The sequence below is a fragment of the Thalia democratica genome, chromosome 4 (assembly GCF_965202585.1).
Source record: "Thalia democratica chromosome 4, ktThaDemo2.hap1.1, whole genome shotgun sequence".
In the NCBI taxonomy this organism is placed as follows: domain Eukaryota; kingdom Metazoa; phylum Chordata; class Thaliacea; order Salpida; family Salpidae; genus Thalia; species Thalia democratica.
The window spans coordinates 39604915-39631298 of NC_139168.1; the positions used below are offsets into that span (position 1 = coordinate 39604915).

At 25.0% G+C, this 26384-nt stretch overlaps 3 protein-coding genes across 3 annotated transcripts; all 3 read left to right on the forward strand.

Moving 5' to 3' along the window:
- The first annotated feature begins 3932 nt into the window (after window positions 1-3932).
- LOC145834394 (lysosomal thioesterase PPT2-B-like) lies at window positions 3933-5174 on the forward strand. Its single transcript, XM_082941811.1, has one exon. It carries the CDS (start codon window positions 3951-3953, stop codon window positions 4860-4862), a length of 912 nt encoding a protein of 303 aa, XP_082797937.1. The 5' UTR covers window positions 3933-3950; the 3' UTR covers window positions 4863-5174.
- Window positions 5175-6266: 1092 nt separating this feature from the next.
- On the forward strand, window positions 6267-9697 carry LOC145835283 (platelet-activating factor acetylhydrolase-like). Its single transcript, XM_082942855.1, has 4 exons — window positions 6267-6458; window positions 6645-6777; window positions 8067-8247; window positions 8427-9697. The coding sequence occupies exons 1-4, from the start codon at window positions 6284-6286 to the stop codon at window positions 9096-9098; spliced, it is 1161 nt and encodes a 386-aa protein (XP_082798981.1). The 5' UTR covers window positions 6267-6283; the 3' UTR covers window positions 9099-9697.
- Window positions 9698-9770: 73 nt separating this feature from the next.
- LOC145835284 (acyl-CoA-binding domain-containing protein 6-like) lies at window positions 9771-12507 on the forward strand. The gene is made up of 5 exons (XM_082942856.1): window positions 9771-9943; window positions 10065-10175; window positions 10253-10400; window positions 10480-10600; window positions 11931-12507. Exons 1-5 carry the CDS (start codon window positions 9780-9782, stop codon window positions 12071-12073), a joined length of 687 nt encoding a protein of 228 aa, XP_082798982.1. The 5' UTR covers window positions 9771-9779; the 3' UTR covers window positions 12074-12507.
- Window positions 12508-26384: the final 13877 nt, after the last annotated feature.

A 26384-nucleotide genomic window follows, 5' to 3' on the forward strand; every position in this document is an offset into this window, starting at 1 on the left:
CATTATTTTATGCAATTTTGGTTGCTAACTTAATTTTCGAACACTCTATTATTAAACATTCTAAATTTGGAAATAAAAAAGCACAAGTAAACCTATTAAAATAAGTAAAAGTATATAATTAAACAACTTTTTCGTTAAATTATTAAAACTTCCTTTTTTTTTTCTTTTTCATCCTTTTTCAGGGATCACACAGGAAACAGGAAACCAGTCTAAGCATACTCTATTTTTATGATACTATTTATCAAATAATTCTTTTTTTATTGTTGTTCTTTGAAATAAATAAGTGTACTATACAGGAAATCAAAGTTTTTTAAAATTATATGAAATAAATACACATTTGAATTTTAAATAATACATACTTTTTTTTTAATTTGTAATTTTTTCATAAGCTATATACAGTTACAACAGACGTCCTGGACAAGTCGTTAAAAAGTATCCGTGGTTTGCGACTCCATATCAAAACATTTTTCGTGCACAGGTCCTAGGACCAAATAATTTTATCGTTTTTTTGTTTTCGTTGAATAAACTATACAACACTCTAAAATATGTGTGCTCATTTAAACTTTCAAAGCTTAGTTATGAAAGTTTGTGTTTTAGCGGTGTATATATCCACAAGTAAAATATACTTATTTTTTGAAAGAACCTCCTTTAAACTAAGATAGATAAACGTACATAATTTACTTGAAAATGACTTTAGTTTACAACAAATGCCCAGTTTAAATTAATTATCTATTTACATCACTGTGCTTAGATTAGAAGTTCACTTTTTAGCTTTAAAAATCAGTATTATATATTTTTGCTTAATCTCCAGAACTTGGATTTGCTTTTAATTCAACTTTTTGTACTCTAAAAATCACGGTTTTAAAAGTAGTTTTCACTTAAAACAAATAAAAAAGTAAATAAAATAAAAATCGTAATTAAATAAACAAAAGCTAGTGAGCACAGTTTACTCACAACTATTTTTCTAAAGTTTTAATGTAAAAATATTAAAGTTGTTTCTTCTGCTTTAGTTAGTTTTTAACAAAACAAACATACTATAGACCAAAATTTTGCTTTTGGTGTTTGCAATTTGCACAACTCTGAATAAAAAATTAAAAAAAGTATCTTTTTTTTAGAACTAAAAAAGAAAAAAATTAAGCATTTATAAGTATTCAACTTTGCTTTTAGTCAATTAATTTAATTTTGATCTAGTTTTGTATGGTAGTATTAAAAATAATGTAAACTATTTAAAAAGGTAAATGCTAGAGTTTGCAGTTTGAACCACCACCAAACAGACAATAAATAATTTTCACCACTCTACCTAAAAAATAAAATACAAGCTAAACAGTTCTTGTGTGTTGTTCTTTTTAATATAAACAAAAATTAAAAGGACGTTAAGAACTAGAAAAAACAAAATAAACTTATGTACTAAAAAGTATAAGTAAATTGTAGTATGGCTAAAAAATAAAAACAGATCTTGATAAAGCCATACTAAACCACATTTAAAAACATAATAAACAGCAGAGATTTTAGTTTGATGTACTATTAAAAACAAGGATTTTATTTAGTTCGTACTACAGGTTGAGTTCGCCTTATAAATTTGAACTTAGCAGGCAAATAGTTGTAAATCACTTAATTAAAGCTACAGCTTATTGTCTTTAATTCGTTTTTTAATTCCGCATGACTATTTTTTAAAACAGATTGTTATAAAAGAAGCTTTAGCAAATTAAACTCATAACTACTGAATGAAATGGTTCCATCTTTTTCACTCTAACTTTCTAAGCAAGACGCTTGACGGTATATTTTAAATTTTTAAGTTTTTAAATTCAATCAGCACTTCGTATATGTCAGTTACAACAAATTAAGTAATTAAAACCTTCTTCAAATATGTTTTTTAGAAAAAGAAACATAAATCAATGGAATTTTGATATTACTTTTAAAGGTTGTAATGTAATATAAAAACTGAAATAAAATTTATATTTTATGCAAGGACAAAAAAAACACTCAAAAATATTTGGTTCAATGACCTAGTGTAGGAAAAAACCTTTCGGTTATCGAACCTTACACTACTTGGATACAGATTAACGTGTTGGTCAGGACTTATGAAGCTATAGCATTTACAACTGCTAGATTTACGACATACTCAAATTCAGGCAACGATGTCACAAGCTATACAAATAGGCAAACTTTTTTTCATTGTATTCAACTTCATTGATTTCCTTATAAGTATTGCAATAGTAGTTTTAAGAATAGGAAGTGTGTAAAAATGTTTAGCAATTAAAAAAATATCTATAAAGATAAATAAATAGAGAAGTACGAGAAAATAACTGTTTTTTCTAGTTTCAAATAAATATCTAATTATTAATAGATATTATTAGATAACTTTATTTAACAGTTTTTTGACCAACCATTTATGATAGTTTTTATTTTGTATATGAGATTAGGTTCATATTGAACTTTCAACTCAGAAAGTTATCATAGCTGTTACTAGGACCCCTACGCCATCAGACTACTCATTTAGGCATCATAAATACTACAAACTTTCTGTATATTATATAAAATATTCTGTAATTAAACAAATAGTAAATTTTAGTTAGATAAAATTATCAGCACTATTTTAACACTTTACTGCAAGTATTGACCATAGTCTACAATTTACTTCCTTAGATTTTGATTTATTATCATTTTTTTAGATATGGCTCTTTTTAGCAATATAAAACCTGATTACACTGACTTTTACTTAATTTTTTTAAATTATGAGAAGTAATTTCTAAAAACACAATAAAGATTAAGCTTTAAGTTAAATAGTTTTTTATTGTGCAGTGAACAATAAAATGTGTTAAATGCATTAAGATGAAAAAAGTTGAATAAACCAAGGCCACTTTAGAGTCAATTAGGTTGTTTTTTTGTCTCAAGTAGTGAAAACCGAAATACATCAGTTTTCTTAAACTCAATTTTCTTTTAAAAATGGACAGTAAAATTGTACTTCAAAAACTAAAAGAAGTTTACAAAAAAATAGTGGGCACCTTTAACACAAACTGTTTTGTTTAGTTGTGTTTAGAAAGAAAATATGGAATCAATAAAACTAACAACAACTAGCTTCAACAAATAAGAGAGTATAAAAGCGATTTATGATGAATCTTATTTAATTACTAGTATAAAAATAATCAAAATTGACATATATCTTTTTTTTAAAGCAAAACACATTAGTAAAGATTGAAATTCTCAAAGATATTTCTGCTGTTTTAAGTTTTAAGGCATTTCTTCACATACTTTAAAATTAAGTTAAGATGAAGACCATAGACCATATTTATAGCCACTTAAGACTATTTACTGAAAATATTGCATGCATTGCCTTGGATTTACACATATATTTAACATTTTTATATAAAAGTATACTATGGTTTAATTGTTAATATTGAAATTACTCCTAACAACTAGAGGTATCAACTTCATAGTAGAAGAAGTAGTATATTTTTATTTTTTTCAAAAATTTAATTAGTTTTAAGTTTTGCTCAAAAAGCTCTTTCAGTGCATTAAACAAAAAACTGACATCCAAAGTCATAGAAAGTAAACTGTTAATTACTCAATTAATTTTAAACTATAGTTAATCATAAAAATTTGAAAAAGTTATTCTAAGTTCTTTTTACTTATTTAACTAAATGTATTACTCTGTACTAAAAAATTATAAAAGAAAAACTATATGCTTTATAATTATTTATTATGATGACTAATTTTTGTCATATTTTTATATACATACTTAGTAACCAGTTCAAACAATAAAAATTATTTTTATTTTTCAATTTATAGAAGTTGTTTTTAACCCATGTTATTCTCTGTTGAGAATAGTGCGGAGTAAAACATAAAATGCAAGTGTTCTGAGTTACACATTTAATTTTTTAAAGTAAAACATATAATTATTAAGTTTCAATTCCTTTTTTTCTAGTTTAAAGTAAAGAGTTATAAGTTAAATGTTAGAATTATTAGAAAATATTCTCTGTTTTTTAATATTTTGCAAAAAAAAAGATGAAATCCAGTATAAACCAGTGGTTTTGATTCATGGATTAAATGCAAATGCTAGGTCTATGAACCAGTTAAAAGAGAACATTTTAAATGTTCATCCAACAACAGAAGTAATTGTACCAGCCATTTATGAAAATGTAGAGAGTTATACAAATCTCTGGAAACAAGTAGATGCTTACTTCGAAATTATTAAAAAGTTATCTGATAAAAGTGAAAATGGGATTAATCTAGTTGCTTATTCCCAAGGAGGAATAATAGCAAGAGCAATTATCGAAACAAAAACTGATATAAAAGTAAATAACTTTGTTGCTCTTTCATCTCCATTAAATGGCCAGTTTGGTGATACTTCTGTACTCGATTGGCTTCCACCTTGGCTTAAAAATGAAGCATCATATTTGTTCTACACAGAGGAAATGCAATACTTGTGTTCAATTGCTGGTTATTGGAAAGATCCACACAAGTTTGCAAAATACCAAAAGTACAGCTCATTTTTGGCTAACCTTAACAATCAATCAACTAGTGAGAAAGAGCTACATAAGTTCAAGACACAATGGAAATCAAACTTTATAAAGTTGAACAATTTTGTAATGATTGGAGGCCCTCAAGACGGTGTAATTACTCCATGGCAGTCAGCGCAAATGGGAACTTATTCAGTAGATGATAGTTGTAAAAACTATACAAAAGAAATTCCAGTTGTAGAAATGAGAAACTTAAAAATTTACAGTGATGATGTTTTTGGGCTTAAAACTTTAGATAAAGAAAATAAATTACACACTTACACATTTGATGGAGTAAACCATTTTCACTGGACAAGAAATAAAACTGTTTTTGACCAAGCCATTTTACCTTGGTTAAATTAATTAAGATATAATAAAGTAAAGGTTATAAAGTGATAAACCTTTTTTACAAATTGATCTCATATTAAATATCTTTAACACAACTACCAATTACTTTTTACCATTTTTTAAAAATTATAACTAGTACTTTTGTTATAAGGATACAAACTTGGAAAACTCACAGACTTTATGGAAGGACCAACTAATGTTGTTAATAATAAAGATAAAAATAGTTCATTAAAAACCTATTTTCTTCTACAGCTTTTAGCAATCTTTTTAAAACTTTTTCAATTAAATTTTATGATAATTAATAACTAATGTAAGATTTTTTTATTATTTTTAGTTAAGCTATATTGATTTTTAGAACAATTTTGTTTATTGCTTTTGATCATAGAGTATTTTCTACATTATACAATATATTTTTTTCTTATAATACAAAACAAAACTTCCTAAAGTTTTGAGTTTAATTGCGTTACAAATGAAAGAAAGAAATACTTATTTTATATTTCAAAAATTTTTATTAAACTGACTACATTTGGTAAATTTGTTTAAACTTTTTTCATTGTATATGATGTGAGCTACAAAAAAGGTCAATGTTATTTTATAAAAAAAAGTGTTTAAAACCCCTATGGCCTTAATTTTAAAAAAAATATTCTTTATTAAATTATTACTTTTTTATACATGCATAAATATAAATCTACTATGTGTTATCGTTTTTTTTTTGATATTTTGCAACTAACTTGTACTACTGCATTTTACGCAATTGCTGCTTTATCAATAGTTTGGTCTTGAAAATATTTAGTTGCTGCTGTATGTTAATTGTATTTATTTAAGTAATAAATCATTATTTTCCCTCTTTTGAAATTATACTGTTTACAATTTTTTTAAACTAGTTCTTAACATTTTAGATTACTTCATACATTATTAGGAATTTAAGGTTCGACAATACTTAAATTGAAGATAATAACATTCCTCTGTAAGATTCTCAATTAAATTTATAAACTAAAAAATAAAATCAAAAAATCTTTTGTTCTTATTAACTAGTATCCAAGCATAAAACATGCATAAATATATAATTATTTTTTATAAGAACACATTTAGCTAGTACTAAATACTTACATATATTTTTTAAAGTAGATAAATACTTTTGTAAAATAGTTGCTGCCTATAGAGCTTCTCACGTTGAAATCCTAAATCGAGATGCTTATCTTTTTTAAGCTAAACTTTTTTCTAACAAAATAAGTTCTTAAAAGATAATAGTTTGTTCTTAAATAATTCAATTAGTTAATAATAATTATCAATCTTTTTATATGAGTTTAATTTATTTTTAATATTCATTGACTAATAAATGTTATAATTAAGGTTAAATTAGATTAGTCATTACCTTTTACTAAAGATTTTTAATATATATATAAACATCTAGGTACAAATAAATACATAAATAAATGAGAATTCTGCCCCAGCCTACTGGTAGGTATTCAGTAGGTTTTACTGATGTTATAGACAAACATGGAGTTAATAGAACCATGTTTAGATTATTCTACCCAACACTTCAGCCTGTGCAAGACTTTAAATATTTTGAGGAATCAAACTACCTTCAAGGGCTAGCAAATTTTTCTGGTTAGTTATTAAAAAAAAAAATTATATTTGTTGGTATTTTCTAATAACCATTTGTTAAATAAAAATTGATATTTTAAAACCAATTTATTATTTATAATTTAAATAAATATAAACTAAAGCATTCAAATTAGTTGATTCTGATTAATAGTTAAAACATTTTTTTTACTTACAGTCTACATATTTTAGGTAATTCCTACTTGTATTATGTGATGAATTTCCTGTTTTGCGGATTACACTTCAAAGGAGCAAAAAATTCATCTCCTATTCAAAATGAAAAACTCCCAGTTGCTGTTTTTTCACATGGATTAGGTGGAAACAGGTATTATAAATTGATCATAAAATGCAGTTTAGAGTCTAATGTATGTAATACTACTTAGTATTAGTTTAAAAAACATGTTACTGATTTTCAATTGGATTTTTTTGTTTCTATCATCAGATTTTGATAAAATAAATCTAGTTAGTTTTATTATTTTCGTAACTGTTGCTAAAAGTTTTTGTATTTTATCTAATTAATTCAGTTTTTAATTCATGTACTTTACTTTTATTCTAGTTTACTTTTGTATTACTTGTATTTTTGAGTTTTAAATTGGTATTGCATTTTTTAAACTGTTTCTAAACCTTATTAAGCTTTTACGGTCAGTTTTTGTTGAAGTATTTTTTTAACTAACCAAAAATAAAGTCAAACTTTTTTTCTGTAGTTATTAAAAGGTTAAAAATAGTTTTTATTTGATCAAAAGACCTTGTTAAATAAGCTGAATTCTTATATGCAATCTCAGGTCAATGACATCATTTTTGTTGAATTTTTTTTTACAGTATTATTTATCTCTAAAATTTTATAAAGTTTAGTTTAATTAACTTGTACAGAAAGAATAATGTTTTCATTCAATTTAAGCCACATAAAAATGGACATTTATTATTTTGATTTAAAAGTTTTATAAAATGTTTATGGATAAAAGATATTCTCACTGAAATGTCTTAGCATTGGGTTAGTTATGATCAGTAATATAAAATCTTCATTTCAATTCACTCAAGCTTGTGTTAATTTTATTTATTGAAAAACTACGGCTGCCTAAGACTAATTTAAAGTTGTTTTTGCAAAACTCGAGCTAGTTTTTTTTTTTGGAAAAATCTAGTTAGTTTTTATTAAAATTTTATTGGTGGGTGTCTTATCTTTAAAACCCTATTTATATTATATTGATTGTTTTATGTTTTCCTTTTCTTTTGTAAATAAGCAAAGTTATTATTATTTTCCAACTTGCAGATAACTACTTAAATAATTGAAGTTTTATATTATACTGAATAAACTGATAATTTATCAAAAAGCGTTTTAAAACTGAATATATAAAGTGGCAAAAAGATGTTTACTCACAAACTCCGCAAGACCAGATTTTTAAATACCTAAAGTTTAGTGTTGTTTAATAGTATAAATTTTTGCTAAATTGCAAGTGCAATCTTTTTATCAACTATACATTGTTATGTAGTTTATTAGAGTTCAAAGGCTGTCCCTAATTCAAAACTCTATGCTCTAAAAAAAAATAAAATAAAAAGTCTTGTAAAAAAAGATAGGACAGATGTATACAGAGTTGATTGAAGTTTGTTTGAAAACAGGTTTATATACACAACGTTTTGCACTGAACTGGCGTCTCAAGGGGTGGTAGTAGCTGCAGTGGAGCATTGTGACAAGACGGCGTCTGCCACTTACTACCTAGAACAAGATGGCAGTAAAACGTGGGTGGACTATCTGCAAGTCAAAGGAAAGCCAGAAGAGTCAGAGGTCAGAAACAAACAGGTAAGTATTCTATTTTGCTTAAAATTTTAGTCTTTGGCTTAAGTTTTAATTTATTCTAAGTTTTTTATTAAAATTATAAAGACATTGTAGTTTTAAATGAAACACAATATAAATAGAAAAGTTGTTTGTTACGTAAAAAAAATTACAAGTACAGCTTCTGTAAATAGTTTTTTTCCTAGGTAAAGCAAAGAGCTGATGATTGTAGCAAAGCTCTTGACATTTTGCACCAAATTAATGATGGAAGTTTTAGCCCAATAGAATCAGGTGTTAACTTGAGCGAATTTTCAGGAAAGTTGGACGTAGAAAAGTCAGCAATGGTCGGCCACTCAATGGGAGGCGCTACAGTTGCGTCTACGTTGTCACGCGACAACAGGTTCAAAGTCGGTGTTGCTATGGACCTGTGGGGATACCCTCTAGATGACGAAATCTACAAAAACTTAACCAAGTCCGTACCGATGTTGCTAATAAACACTAACGGCTTCAACTGGCCAGCCAATCTCAATCAGCAGCGAAGACTGGACGGAGATACCACGGTGGACCACGTTGAGCGAACCATGGTGACCATTCGCGACACTGTCCACCAATCGCAAGCCGACTCTCCGTACTTTTTGAGCAGCCAGTACCTTTCGAAGAAGTTGTCGTTCAGAGGAGAGTTAGAACCCGAAAGAGCCACGAGACTTAACAGTGAACTCGCTGTTTCATTTGTGGGTAAGTACCTGAAAACGAAATTTGCACAGGAAATTAGTGAAATTGTTGAAGAAAATAGTGAGTTGTTCTTCGGATCTAATATTGAAGTTGACGAAGCGAAAGTTGAAATTTCCAAAGAGCGAATTCGTCAACATAAGCTGTAAAACGACATTTTCTGACCGCTGTGCATTATCTTTTTTTGCAATGAAATTTATATTATTTTGATAAATTTTTTAAGTACTTTTATTTGCTTTGAAACTAAGCTTCTGTCAGAACTTTCTTTTGATAGATTTTTTTTGAACTATTAATTCTCAGTCAATATGCATTTTTTTTTTCAACAACGAACTATATTGTTGCTGCCTATTTCAACAAAGTTTATAAAATTTTGAATAATCATCTCGCGTTAATATATTTTTTATTTAGCAAGTACTTTAATGTAATAAAAACTTGAAATGATTATGTTTTAAGTAAATGTAAAGCGTCTAAAGTGTTAACTCTTAAAGCTAAGTATGTTTACATTTTTATAATTATCTTCAAGTGTCTATTTGTGCAGTGATTATTTTAATAAAAGTTTTTTGTCAAATTGAATAAATTTATATGCGGAAATAAAATTGCAATCCTTAATTTATTTTATGTTTTCACAGCTTATATTCCGTAAATAAATCATATCTAAAATTAGTATTCATACGATTTTGTATCAGCTCTATAAATATATAGATGTAAAGTAAAGAGCCTAAATTGTTTTTTTTAATAATGATATCGCATGAACGGTGGTACAAACTTTGAATATTAAAAAGTATATATATTTGTTTTTCATTGAAAGACTTAGCAGATTGTTTCTTAAAATGAATGAAGAATTTGAATTTGCGGTTGATCATCTTGCTAGTATCAGTGGTAAATTAAAAGACGAAGATTTACTATATCTCTATGCAAGGTACAAAGTTTCCACTGTTGGAGAATGTAACATCGAAAAACCATCAATATTTGATTTGAAAGGAAGAAAGAAATGGTGAGTTTTGTTTAAATGTTAGCAATTACTTCTTTTCAGCTAAGTAAAATTACTTAAGTTAATAAATTTTTTCACCTATAGTAGTATTTAAAAATTTATCCATAGTTTTGTTCACTTACAGGTATGCGTGGAAAGAAGTATCAAGTATGACAAAAGAAGATGCAATGGAACAATATGTTAATAAAATGAAAACAGTTGATCCTAGCTTTACTAATAGTAAAACATCAAATAGGTATTCACAATATTCACTTAGTACTTTTGGTTTTATTTTTAATCGCTTTATAGTATCTGATGATAGTGTATTTACAGAATTCAATTAGGAATAGCAATAAGTACGTTGAACAAACAAGACGAGCCAAAAATAGAAGACTGCAATAAAAGTTTGTTTGATTGGTGCAAAGAAGGCAACTTGAAAGAAATCGAAAACAGTTATTTAAATCAATTAGAAGACGAAGAGGTTTACTTGTACTTGACTTTGTTTACTATAAGTTTAGTTTTAATTGTTTAACAAGGTTTGAATTTGTTTTAACAATCAGGGTAGGACTTTATTACATTGGGCATGCGACAGAAGTCACATAGGTATAGTTAATTACCTCATTAACAAAAACCATCAAGTTAATTGTGTGGACAAAGAATTATTAACTCCTCTACACTATGGTATGCTAACAAATTTTTCTTTGATTGCTAAGTATTAATTTTAAATAACAAGAATACTTAAGTTTTGTAGTAGAAATTATCCAAGATTGAGCAATAAGTTTGCCAAAAAAATTATTGTAGTTAGTAATTTTATAAAGTCTCAAAATTTTTGATATGGATGTATAGGTCTCTTTATACTTTTAACATGGTTTTGAAAACTATAGAACCAGAAGTAAAAATAAGTCTGTAGTTGTATTTAAAATTTCTTTGTTTTCTTCAGTATTTTATACAACTTAAAAGTATATAAATGTCTAATAGTAATTAAATAAACTTAATTCTCAAAATCTGATCATCTTATATAAGTTCTAATTTAAGATTTTATATCATAGATAAATAAAAATATGCTCTCGACAGCTTTCAAAAGGAAGTAAACAAAATAAATAAAATATTAGTAAATAATTAATTATTATCATAAAAATTTTATTAAATACATAGTTGTCTAATTAACGAAAGTATTTACAGACCAGAAGATACGAGCAATTGAAAGTTATCATATATAGCTTTTTTGTCACACAGTTTAAAAATTAAAATGAAAAAAGTTACAGAATCCTCTTACAATACAGTTAATCCAAGAATCGTTTTTGTCTCAAATCCTGTTTTAAAACTAAACAAAAAGTATCTGATATCCACTTTTGATATGAGATTAATGGTATAAAAATTCGAACGCTCCTACGAAATGAGTAATATCGGCCATACTTCGAGACATATGATAACAAGAGTTAAGGAACATATTGCAACATTTTTATTTACTGAAATTTATTGAGGCAATCTAAATCTAAAAAACTCGAACTATAATGAATGCTGCAAAAGATAATAATTTATGAACATTTAATAAATAACTTTAAATGTGCAAAAATATAAAATGTCTAGATTCAAAGCATTATATAAATATTTCACTGTAAGTAATTAAGTTAAAATTTAAGTAATGACAATACATTTAAATAACCTTCAAACTGTGTAAACAGAACGAGACTGGTTACAAAACTTCTTTATTTAATTAAAAAGGCATTTTGTTATATTAAATTAAAATTAGTTTGATTAATACTACGTTGATTAATTATTTTAATGTTTTTTAATGTGATATTAAGTTTTATTTTGATACATTATGCTGTATTATACATCTCTGAAGAAAGGTAGTCGAAATATATTTGATCAAACTTTGAGATTTTATTTTTGTTAAATAGTCATCGAGACAAGTTGGTTTGTAAAAAGATATCTCTTAAACTTAGCTAATTTAAGTTGCTTCTAAAAATAGAAAATTGCAAAATCTAATTTTTTGAAATAAAAACAGCTTCAAGTACGGGAAACATGCAAATTATAAAGTTGCTTTTATCAAAAGGTGCCGATGTTACTTTGGAAGATATTGATGGTGAAAGTTGCATAGACTGTGCAGAAGACAAAAACATTAGAGAATATCTTTTAAGCATCACTTGATTGTAATTTTAGTAAACTATTACAATATGATACGTATTACTTTACGTTAAATATTTATCATATAGAATCTGTACTTCTTAGTGAATTTTTTTGCTTGCGTGGTAGTAACTTAAAGATTAATGTGTTAGATAATAACTGTTTTATTTTATTATGTAGGTATTTTATAAACTTGAGAATAAAGTAACCTCAATTTTTTTTTACTTTTTTTTTAATAACTAACTTTAAAATCTATATAAAACTCAATCTTTTGCTTATATAAGAACTAGTCTTTAGGATAAAGAATAGCAAAATATTTTTTTTTTTAATTTAACATACGATTCAAGCAAGTGATTTAACTAAACTTAGAAAATTTTGTTAAAAAGTTGTAATAATAACCATTAAACATTCTTTAAAATTTTGTTTGAAGAAACTTGTGAACTCAATAAAGTTATCTTAGATTATTTCGAGTTATGTATACTTTTTGTTACAAAAACTCTTGTTTTATATATTACTACTAGTGTAGGGGTTTCCACTACATTTAAAAACCATGGTCAAAGTCAATTTTACAAAAATATTAAAAAGGCAGTAAATAATATACTCAGTGTATTAATTTTTTATTTATTTATTAGCAGACCATTTTTTAACGATATATATTGATTGATTCTAAATTAAAATTGTATGTTGTTTTATGGAAAGTATTAACAATCTAAAATTTTGACAAACATTTTTACAACTTGATCAAATTTTATGAAATACTATGGTGTAATAGAAAAGAATATAAGTAAACTATCTTGAATTGAAAAAATATAGCAAGTTACATAGTCTATAATTTTTAAGAATAGTTTTTAAATATTAAATTATATAGTTATTTGTCTTAACTAAAAAAGAATGCTCAATTTACTGAAATGTAAAGAGCTTATTTTAATGAATATGTGGAAATAAAATATTTTATTTTCGTTATATTTATTATTAACATTGTAGATAAGCAACATTGTTATGTGCAGTTTACTATTTTATTTGAAGAGGTCGTAAATTTTTTGTCACCGAAACCTGGTTGTAAATAAAATATTTAACTTGCACATCTTTATTTAAATAAATTAAATTAACAACATGCTTTAAATAAAGAAGGTCATTTTCGATAATAGATTAAGCATTCAGAAGGCCGTTAGAGGTGAGCATTTTTTTAAATTCGCCGGTTTGACTTATTAAAAAGTTTTCAGGGGCCACGTATCTTCAAAAAACTTCACTACATAAAAAAAATATAAGCTTTTTTTTGAATATTTTATTTATTAAGAATTACTACTTGGTGTGCTAAAAATTCACATTAAGAGCAAGCTTAAAAATACATATTACAAAAAGTTATTCAAAATAAAAATTTAATCGTTTGTTAACAAAAGATCCTAGCAAAACAAGTTCACTGGAATATATAATAATAACAAACTGTATGGAGAGTTCACAAACAATGTGATTTTATTTGTTTTGTAAATTTTTAATTACATGTCGAGGGACATAAATCAGTACATTCGAGTTGGATCCGGCCCGCGTGCTGTACTTTGCTCACACTAAACTTTTAGTATCTAAACTACAACTTTAATCTAATAGAAAGCTGCTACTGCATTAAGCATATACCCTGTCAATAGGAATACAGTAGAAGCTAAATTATGTTGAATAGATAATACAACAAACTGCATGAAGAATTCACAAACAATCGTTTGGGAAACGAACTTTGTTAAAAGAATGTATATTTAGATCTATCATAAATAAGATGTTATACGAAACAGTGGTTTTTTAATTTTGGAAACTTGTCCTGAGTAGATAATTTTGGAATAGGTTTAATTAATTAGGAACGGGTCAAATATGCACTAACACTATTTTGCACGAAGGTTAAAGTATATACGAAGACACTTTTGCTAGAAGGGTCGTTTTTGACGAGAGTAACAAGAAAATTTAAAGATAAATTTGAAAAAAAAAGTTACCGACTGAGGGTAAGGTGTAACATTGTTAGTAAGAAAAAACCTAATAAAATTATGAATCAAAAATAATCGAGAAAAAAATAAATTATAAAATAATAATAAAAACCGACCGAAGGTTAGGGGTAATAGTGATATTAAAAAACATTAAAAAAAAAGACTAAAACATTTTTTAACCCGTGCAAAAATGACGCCGTGCAAAAGCGTCTTCGTGGATATTTGACCCTTCGTGCAAAAGTGTCCCTTTATAAATATTAGACTCCTACCCAAATTAATTAGTTACAAATATAATATTTTTTTTTTTGAATACACTTTGTAGAATAGATTTTTAAACACTACAAAATAAAATTTTAAAATACATTCAGATAAAAAAAGCTTTCAATAAAATTTTTTTCAGTTCTAAAATTTATGTGCATTATGCACTAATTACTTTGCAGCACAAAAAAAAAAAAAACTTACTTTAGATACAATACTGACTAAAAAACTACTAGCCGTATTATTCCATTGGGAACCGCTCAGATCCAACCCACGATCAATTCCCATTCAAGAACCGCTGACCGACCATGGGTTAGGGATAACAGTGATAGTAAAAAATAAATAAAAAATAGATAAATAAAAACCAAAATTAATAAAGAATAATTAGTTAATGAAAAAAATATATATTTGAATTGTTCGCGGTTGGGAATTGTTAGTATACCTATTCCATTAAACAAAATTGAGTTCCTTAGGATAATTGATTTTATTCACAAAATAGCAATGTTTTTTAAAAAACAAAGAATTTTTAATGATTTAATGGGATCTGCAGTAATTTTTTTTATAACTTTGTGATTTTTATTACTTTCCTATAACATAATTAGCTTTGTTATAAAAGGGAAGGTTATTACTCAAAAGCTACTTAGTAACTTATATGCGTCAAACTACTAACAATAATTGACTGGGTACAACTTAATAGATTAAAAGTTGCTGTTTTACTAAATACTTATTCTTTTTTTTTTATTAATTGTAACGAAGTGCTTCATTTTCTAGAGTATTTTATTTCAAAAGAATCATAACTAACGATCCTTATAAGGAGAAACATTGTAATAATTTCGTTTTTGAATAGTTAAATTTAAATTTTTTTCTGTGTTGAAAACTCAACTTAAGAACTTTGATGTATTTTACTTAGTACTAAAACAGGGGTCGGAAAACTGCGGGCCAAGTGCGGCACTTAAAGCTAAAGTCTGCGGCCCGCGAGGTACTTTTTAATTTCAAGCTTAACTTTTAATGTAATATAGATAAAAGCTTTTGCGGTAAAAACTTACAAATAAGCTCTTAATCTAATGATTACTATTCACTTTTTTTTTCTTAGTTTATCACATTTTTTTTTTAGAACAGTGATTAAATACTACTTACAACAATAACTTTATAACAACTGCACCTTAAAGAAGATTGCGGACCCTGGTTTACTCATTCCCTAAAAACATAAAAACTTGGAGTAACTCAACAACAAATAACTATTTAAAATTTTTCCCGCATAAAACTTAATGTGAGTAATTCAAAATCAACAACTAAAAATACATTATTACGTCATAAAAACAATCTTTCTCTGCACAGCTTTGTCAAACACGTTAATAAAATTTTAAACACATTCCTCATTTGCAAGGAACAATAATAATGGGAGGTCAGCCCACCAGGATGCATCACCCGAAAGATGCCGAGCCTCCGTTTGAGCTGAAAGGCTGGAAGATCAGGTTCAACACGTACACGATGCAGGGGAGGGAAAACTGCGCGCACGCGTCCCTCGCCTTTTTCATCGGAGCGTTCGCCGCGTACAAAATCATGTCGAAGAAGAGAAGCGAGAGGGCGGCCGAGGTTCAAGGTGAAACGTTCAGCGCAAGCGAAGAGTTCGAGCCCTTGTCGCCTCCGCCGGGCTACTTTGATGGCGAAGAAGCTGAGAATGAAAAGAACGGGTGTGGAAAACTGGAGTAGTTATTTTTTGGTATATTTCTACTTTTTTAAAGACTTCAAGTGATAAATTTTAGAAGCTAAATAGTTTTAATTCATGGTTTTCACCAAACTTTAAATAATTTGTATACCATTTATACAGACAATATCGGTGTTATTTAACAATTTCTATTAATTTTTTCTTAAACCTTTTGAAATACTTTAAAACATAAATTATTTTTTTATTTATTTTAGAACTATAATAAGAAAGTTTTTTTTTTTTTCAAAGTTTTCTGTAACTTAAAACAATTCTTTTGAGAAATTGTAATTATTGATATATCGTTTACGACCTCTAAAATCTAAAACACTTTTTGAAGACATATATTTTTAGTTATTGTATACAAAAAGTTTTGTTAAATTAAACTTTAAAAGTAGTTGATGTAAGCTTAAGCAGACTTTTAAAGTTTTATCTAATTTCTGCTAAATTTTTTCTTAAACTTTATTTTTCTTAATTTAAGTATATTTCTACTCTAGTACATGAACTGATTCTAACTTGTGTAAACTTATATTTTCTAGTATAGTTTTTACTTAAATAAATTACTATTAACGATTATGTCTCTAAAACAATTTTTTTTTTGTCTAAACTTTAGGGTTTTTTTTCGTTTAATTAATAAATTTGATAGTTTTAAGAACTAATTGAGTTTTTGATGTGATTTTTTCAGATCGATTTCAACTAAAGTTTCAACCCCATTTACTGAAAACAGTGTAGACTAGAATAACCTAACTTATTTAGGTTCAAGCTTAGCATTAATCTTAAAGTTAAATTTTCTTAAGTTTAACTTTCATAAAAATTATTTATTATTATACCATAATGTTATAGTATAATGTATAAAAAAGTATATTGTGTGAAGTTTTTATAAATTTTGTATAAAAAGTTCGGTAATAACACTTTATTTAGTTTAATTTTAAGTTTAGTATTTTTTTTATAAGTGAAGTATATGAAACACAACTTTTTAGCATCAAAAATGAGGTCAGAATTTTCACTTGATCCAAAAAAATATTATGACTTAGTTAAGATTGTTTGCGCAACGTTAATACATGTTGCTTATCAAAAAATGTGTCGTATGCCTTAGCTGTTTATGATCTTTCACCTAGGCTAATTTGTTAATCTCCAGAAAAATGTTAAGTGTAATTCTTTTGTTTTGTTTATACAATATTTTCAAAATGTAATTAATTAATGTGTCGCTGTAAATCAAAACCTTGTTTTTAAATAAGAATATTTAAAGTATTATGAATCTATATCTATAAACGAAATAGTTTTCAACCTATTACTATTTGTTTCAAACTTTTTTCAAAGATTCATTATATGAAATTCTAGTCTTTTTTTTTTATTATGCAATTTTCAGTGGCAAATTAAAACCTCTTGCTAACACAATCAAAAGCAAAACAACTTTTTTTTTAAATTTTTCTTTTATTTAAAAGTACGTAAGCGAGAAAAATCACTCTATATTTTTTTATTATATGAAATTAATTTTTTTTAAAGTTACTAATAGCGTATAACGTTATTGTAATTAAAATTTCTTCAGTTTAAATAGGTATTCATAAATCCTTGTATTGTCCAAAATAAAGTTGAGTCTTTTAAGTTAGTATTACGTTTGTTAACCATATTATTACAAGCAACGAACTAAAACAATATGTAAAAAAATAACAATTTAAAGATTATGCCAGGCGCATAAAAAAGTAATCAAAGTGTTAATCAAGCAGATAATAAAATATAACAGTTTTAAAATTAAACTTTGTTACTACCAAACTTAGAGGTTAAAAAGAAGAAATTCTGCAAAACATTCTTCAGAAGTATTGTAATGTAATTTTTTATTAAATTTTTACTTGAACTCGCGTTTTTTTTTAAACACAACTCATTTTAGGTATTTAATGGTATAAAGTACAAAATAAATTTAATTTTAAAAAATTAGCCTTAACATGATTCTTAAAAATAATTTACGAATTTACGAAAAAATGATTATGTTAAATTTACCAACAAAAAAATATTAATACTATGGTTTTAAACACAAATAAAAATTGTATTTTACGTAAAAGTTTTTACAAAAGCATTAGAGTTCATTGTAGTTTAAATACAGTAAGTAGGTCAATCAAGTTTAAGAAGAACATGAAACAGCACTGACATAAACATAAAATTTTATAATTTTCTTATAAAACAAGAAAAATTTGATATTTTTAAATAAACAATTTGATATACAAATTTTACAAGGAAGTTAACTAAATTATATTTATAATTTGTGTATTTACTACGGCATTTAAGTATTTTTCAAGTTCAAAACAATACAGTGCATATAAGATAAAAACAACTTGTTTTTTTGTTATGCAGTTTATTCTAAATGTAAAGTTAACAATTATTGTTTATATAACTTTGTTATAAACTAGACAAATGTTTATAATATCTCTTTAAAAGTTTTAATAAACATCTTTCAAACAACTTAAAAAACTTTTGTGTTATATTTGTTCAAACATTTTACCTCACACTCATATAAAGTGTTCATATTGTTCTTAAATAACATACAGTCATTTTTCGCTTAATCACGTACTTTAAGTACAGCCCATAAGAGCATATTCAAAAAATACTGATCTAAAACTTCATACATTAAGGGTATCAACGTTATAAGGTGATTCAAATTTCATTAAAAAATATATAAACATTCATTGTAAACATTCTTTCTAAAAATTTTGATCAAAATGCTGAAAAGTTTTGTAGATTAAGAAAGTATCCCCTAACTTTTTTCTAGTTTAATAATTAAAAAAAAAAATTAAATTAACTATTAATTTTGGATATTATTTGGAAACTTTAACTTTGTAATAGTTGTAATTTTTATAGAACAAAGTACACATACTACCAATATTAGTTTACTTTTGAGATTAGATCAGTTTAAAAAAAGTTAAAAAAAAATCTATATGTAAAATTTTTCAAGGCTAAATCAATGAAAAATTTCTTACATGACCCCATTTACCTTTCATAGTCGAATTTCAATAAATATGAAAAATTTTAAATAAATTTTTGTTTCATTATTTATTGGTAATGATTTTTAAGATTGAAATGAAGAATACATGTTTGCACTTTTAGCACAACTTTTAACTCAAAAGTGCATACTCAACTAGAAGTTGGCTGTACTTATCAAAAAATTCGAGCACATTATTTTAAACCTTTTTGGTGTTATAAAATAAACATTAATTTATGTAATAGACAATAAACAAGTTTTATTAAACATAGCTTTCTGCTTTGTTGTTTTTAAAAAAGTTAAATAAAAGCATGGAGTTTTGAAAGGTCAAATTTTTTCAGTAACTTACAAATCGATTCTTAAAATGAGAAAATTTCAAGCTAAACTTTGCAAATCTTAAGAACTAAAGAACTAGTAACATATTTTCATATAAAAGGTTGTATAAGTACAAATAGTCAATACTAAAAACTCATAGGTAAGTATAAACTAAAGTTTTAGAAAGTTAATATAGTATTTTCTTTATATTTTAAAATATAACTTACGGATTAAATTTATCTTTTTAAGTTGACAATCAGTAAAAAAATTCTATATAATAGCTATATGCTAATAACTTAGTACTTCTAAGCAGCGTTGTCAAAAATATAGAATTCTGAGAGATAAATTTTTTACTAACGTTTGATTGTTTGTTTTGACTTAAATTTTCATGCTCGAGTATTTTTTTGTGATTTAAACGAACTCGGAATGATAACTTAGTTCTTAAAACTTATTGATTAAATTTTTAGAATGTTTAAATAAATTTTTCAGTTCTTGTTACTTTAATTCAATAACTTTTTAACTAACAAACAATGCATGCGTTTTTTTTTCTTCTTATTTATTTAAAGAATGTGCAAGTGTTATCATAAGAAATTTAAGGGTTCATCGATTATAAAGTCATTATTTTATAAGTTTCTATAGCTTGATAGAATATCTATGAATAAATTATATTACCATATAGGTTCAAGTTATTTTTAATTTTAAGGGTAAAACGTTGTATATTTTTTAGAATTACATCAAAACAGAGGACAAGTAAAAAGTGTTTTGCTTGACCAAATAAATTTCGGTGAAAAAGGTAAAATACTTAACAAAAAAAAAGAAAAATTCGATAACTTTTCAAAGCATTTAAAATTTTTTTTTTGTAAATACCAAAATAAGATATCAATAAGACATAATAAGAAAAAAAATTATTCGAAAAAATCTGGGTACAATTAAGAATAATTGAAAAAACATAAAAAAATTGAAACAGATTCTTACATTAATCATAAAATTCAAACTGTTGATAAACTATTTCCAATGTTAAACTTTACTCTGTTGAAAAAGTTTCAAAAGAACTTTACTTTGGTAGAACATCTTATAAACTAAGTTATTTTAAAAGTTGTAAAGGCATGCTTTTTTTTGTAAAGTTGAACTAAAATTTTTCCCGATTTGTTATTTAGATCTAATAAAGTATTAGTAGATTAAGTTTATTAAATTAAACTACTTTTAAAAACTTTAAAAAGTCTGTAAAAAGCTTTAAAAAAAACTCACTTTCTTAAAAATCTAATAGAAAATACTTCTTGACCGTGTTTTTTAGTTAGTTATATTATTCTATACAAAAGCTACAACCAAATTTCAAAAGAGTTTAATAGAAGTAAAGGTGAGAGTATTTTAAAATTCTTACAACAATTCAAAGTAAGTTCAGTTAAACAGGAAATACTCAACAACAAACTATCTTTTTCTAGCTTCCCATTAGTATTTAACTTTGATATTTTTAAATTATGCGCATGTTTTAACTATTAAAGTCATAAAAGTTTATTCTGCTACTTACATGTCAATTAAAAAAAAAAATTATTTGGTTGCTATTCTAGATCCTTTTCAAAACTTATCACCTAAGTATTTAAAAAGCTCCAATTTCTATATAAAACAGGGTTAAACTATTTGTATGAATGTTTGAAATTAACTTGCTATAATGAATTAGAAATAAGTAATAAACAACTTGTCATTTGTTTATTTTTTTAGTGATGTACTGCATAATCAAAGAGATTAATTATTTAAAACAACAGTTTTTAAGGTTAAACCGACAAATAGTTTGTATAGTCTGTATGTATTAGTATAGAAAAACATTATTTTTGACAATTGTTTTTACTCAACAAATAGTAAGTTTCAATGTTTTACAAAGTTATAAAATAAATTAACTATATTTTAATAAATATTTTTGGATTTGTTAAAATCCAAGCTTTACGATAAAAATAAACTCAAAACTTAAAAGGTACTTTAAGCATATAAAAAAACTGGAAGCAACATAAAAACCATGAAAGTTTATTTCAGTTTATTTTTGTTTTGTAAAACTTTTATTTATTTCCTTCAAGTAGTTTTCTTGCTTGTAATTTTTAAACTAAATATTTTTTCGTACAAGTTTTTAGCTATAATTTTAGTGACTTCGATTTCTTTTTTAAGTTAAAACTTTAAAAAAAACCAAATATCTAACTGTAAAACTTATGTTTTTTAAATCATTTTAAATTTAAGCTAAAACTAACCATATATAGCAGTGATTGTCAAATTTAAGATGCTGCGAAAGCTAACAATACTTTTTAAACCAAAGTATTATTAACTTGCACAATTTCTTAAGATAAATTTAAGTTTTAAGGACTCGATGTATACGATGATTTTTATAGTCAATTAACCAAATACACTAAATCAGTTAGACTAATTTGATATTGAGTAAATGCTTTTAACATTTAGTTTTCTGCCTAAAGATGTTGATTTTATTAAGTTTTAATCAACATGCTTACGGTAGAAAACAAAACGGTAAAAGCTTTCTGCCTTATTAACAAATAGATAACTTACTCTTCTAAATTAGTACTGAGACTACATACTACAAAAAATCTTACTAACACTAAGAGCTAATAACCTACTCCTTATAAAGTAATTGAATTGAAATTTAGTTATTTTATTCTACAATTAAATTTTCAATATAGGTTTTTATTACTTTATTGTATGATTTCAAGTGGTTATTCTCTTACAGTTTAATTGTTTAAAGCTTAATTATGTTAAAGTAATATAGAAACTATAGAAATTTTGTTTTTCATACAAAACAGCTTAAGTTATAATACATAATTCATAGTTAATTGTAAATACATTAAAAATTACACCTAATACTAATCAACAGAAAAAAACTACTTTATATATAAACATGTAACAAAAATGTTGTCACAAGTTCTCTCATGATTAAACTTTGAACTTAGAACATTTCCATGCTGCATTTAAGTATATACTTTTTTCTTTTTTTTTAAACTTTGTATAGTTTTTTTTAGTTTTTTATTCTTTTTATACGGCGTCATTAATTGACTTAAAAAATAATAAAGACATAATTTAACTATTAATACAGCCACGTGAAACTTTTTAAATTTTTTTTAATAAATGTAATTATTAAAACGTTATTAAAACTACCTTAATATCATAAAAAAATTAAACTCTGAAAAAATTCTGAGTACTTTTTTTTTGCAAGTTTTACAAAAAAAAAACGACTAGTTTGTCAAACACTTAATAAAAGTCAATATTTTCCTTAATATCAACATAGTTTTAATTTTATTACTGATTTGAAATTTGATAATAGATATTTACTACTTTTAAAAAGTTTACTATTTAGTTAATAAAACATTTACATTACTGTAAATTATTATTATTTAAACTTCGCTAATAAGAAACTTCTGTACAAATAAAAATGCATTAATTAATTAATTTATAATAATCGTATGATATATCTTACGTTTGTTTTCAACATATTTCTTAAATATTTTTCAACATGGTTTAACATACATGGTTACAGATGTAATATTTTTTAACATGGTTACAGATTGTACCTAAACAAATACATTTTAGCCATAGAGTCAAATTTTTAATATTTTGCACATAGATAAATAGTTAATATTTGTTTTATTTTAGAATGAAGTTGGCACAACTTTGAAAAATTTAAATTTAAAAATTAACGAAGATATTCTCAATTTTTAGACAGAATCGACCTTTTTATAAACAATTTTATATGTGCTAGACTACTAAAAATATCGTTGTGGCTTTATTATTTTTGTTCTTAAAACTAATTAGTATTGTTAAGAGACTCTAAAGAATTGTTTAAACTTTAGGCAAAATTAATTATAAACCTAAACTTAAAATACTTTTTTCGGTTAGAAATTTTCTTTTAAAAGAAGATAGATTATCTTTAGAATCACTAATATTAAAAATAAAAGATAAACAAGTGTTTATTATACAATATATTCAGTTGGGAAAGCACTTAATATTTTACACTTTCAAGATAAGTTTTCACATAGGTTAGACTATAAACTATAAAACATTATGATAGAAATTACTAATATTGTAATTACAAAAGTAAAACACAGTACTTAACAGTTTGAAAAATAATAAAACAAACATAGTTTTAACTTATTTTGTATACAACATAAATTTATCAAAGTTTTAGTACAAACAGTTCTTTTTAATCATTTTTCGTACAGCTATTAAAAGTTATTACAAGTACAAGTTTATTACCATACTTTGTTTGCAATTTACTTAATTCTTCACAACTTAAACTAAATATCAGTTAACAATTGAAATAATACTTGAAAATTTATTTTACTACTAAAAAAAGACAAAGACCAATAAATTCCAAAGTTTATTAAAATAACAAGATAAACTATTTTACTATTTCTCAAGATATATTTGACGCTTTTGTTAAACACATACTTAAATATGATAAAAACTAATTTTAATAGATAACAATGTTTATTATACAGTTTATCAAAGTTTATTCTTGCTTTTACTTTTTTTTAATAGATTTAAGTTAAGCATCTTTTTAATGGGACAACAAACAGTAAGATTATCAAAAGATAAGTTAAAGACTTATAAACATATTTGTGTGCTATTGTCATAAATATAATGATAAAACTTTAAATCTAGAAACAAATTGTTCAATTACAATATTTTATCATATCAGATTTCTTAAATATCAACTTCATTAAGGCTGTAAAATGATTTTAGTTGGACTGAATTAACCTTTTAATTAGTGTAAGGGCCGTTTCGAAACTCAAGTAGAATTTAACAAAATTAATTTTTACATATTTGTAATTATTTTTGATTTTAAAAGTCTCAATTTAATTTGTTTTTTTTTTGTATGTAGACACATCATAAACATTTTTTTAATTAGTAGATAAATTAACTTGTTTTTACATTTTAAAAGCTTTTAGTACACATTATTTTTCGATGATATAAATGTTATGCAAATAAATTATAATATTACCCAATAGCGTAACTTAATATGTAGTTTTAATAACTTGTTATTTGTTATTTCACTTTTATTTTAAGCTATTTCAATAGCTATTTTATGACCTTTGTATTTATGAAATTTGGAACAATAAAGTTTAAGAATTATTTTTGTATGTTTACTTTCAGTTTATATTTCAATAAGCTAATTTAAACACTAAAAGTTTAGAAAGTATGAATTTTCGTCGAAACTTACCCTATAGCAAAATTATAAAGTAATTTTGTTCTTCAGAATACAACTAAAACTTTTTTTTTATAAAAACATAAAATGGTTTTAGTTTTTAAATCATCAAAAACTTATAACTAACTAGCAAGTTTGCTCTTTTGGAAATAAATAGTTAAAACGGTTATAGAACAAAAAAAATACACTCAAAATATTTGGTCCTAGGACCTGGTGCACGAAAAAAACTTACGGTTATCAAAACTACAACTCATTTCAATAACTATGGTATTTAGTAACTTAGCTTTAGTCGAATTGAAATTAGGTTTTTAAACTAATTATCATAACTTATAGTTACAATGCTAGTATTTAGATATTTAGAAAAACTTCATAAAGCTGGATAATATCTACAACAAAAGTTTTGAAATACCTTTTTACAAAAAAGACAACGACGTTTCACCAAAAATTGAGATCCTCAGGTCGGTCTGAAAATTAAAAATAAATTATGGCGATGGATAACTCAAGAAAAAGTGTAATACAAGTAATATAATCAAATTTATTGTAGTATAAAAAATTATAAAAATCAAAACACTTATTTAACATTATTGTAAAGCAGGGGTCGGCAAACTGCGGCCCGCGGGCCAATTGCGGCCCGCGAAAGAAAATTTTGTGGCCCGCCAGCATGTAAATGTGGCCCGCTGAGCAAAAATATATTTCAAGATAAATTTTTTTCAGTAATTCGATTTAATTTGATTAGTTTGGTTTTAAATCTCTGTATAACATTTTAAAATAATTAGAAGAAATTACTGCTTTAGTTTAAAAATGTTAATAAGACAGATTATCATTCTGACAGGATATTTTTCTCAGTTTCATAATAACTTCTTTTTTACAACAGCAAGTAATTATCTAAAAAAAAGAGTGTAAAGAGTGCTTGGATTTAATAAGTTAGTTATAAGACACCTATTTATTAAATAAGTAAATGCAAATGTTTTCCATTTGTGCAAAAGTATTGCACAGTAATTAACTAAAGTATCATTTCTTTACAGCTTAGATATTTTTTTCCAACAATTTTTATACCTAAGTTTCTTTTATAGATTTTTTATTTGTAAATGTTATATTTTGGTGTAAAATTATTTAAAATAACATAGTAATAAGAAATAAGGTTTTTGACACATTTTAAATTTTTAGAAGTTTTCTTTGCACTTTAAATTAATTTCTACGCATACCAACTTAAAAAGATGCTCATATTTTAAACCACTTTTTATTTAATACTTTAGTTAGTTTAAGTTTAGTTTATGCATAACTTTCTAACATTGTTGTTTCTACATGTAATACCTAAATTTGTACAGACACATTTAAAACAATATATATGACATAAAGTAATACAGTTTTTTTTAGGTATACATTTTTATTTTTCAAACATTGTTTTTGTCAAACTAAGTTAATTTTAATGCCTTGCATACCAATACACACAATTACTGTTTTTTGGAGTTACCTATTTAATATAAACTAGATTTAAGGATGGTAAATTTATTAAAATTGCACATTGATCAAAACAGTTCAAATTCAAGCAAATAAACAACTAAACATTACCAAACACTCAGACTATCACTATTTGAAGACTTCAAATCTCAGGCCAACTAAGTCATTTTTAAGTTTTTGGCTGGAATTGATTTTTGTATACAAAAATAAAAGGAATGTTTTTGTTGACTCAGATTGGCTTTTTCGCTTGAATGAGTGGCAAATTAAACTTATAATGTATGTTTTGCTCAATCCACAGTGTTAGTTTGAGTTATAATATATCTTAAGTTTTAAGTCTTGCAGCTGATATAATTCAACATATTATTTATAATATTGTGTACATTTAAGTGTGAACAATCAGTGAAGCCAAAAAACTTGAATCCCGTAAAAGCTTTGAATTTGAAAATTTATGCTTA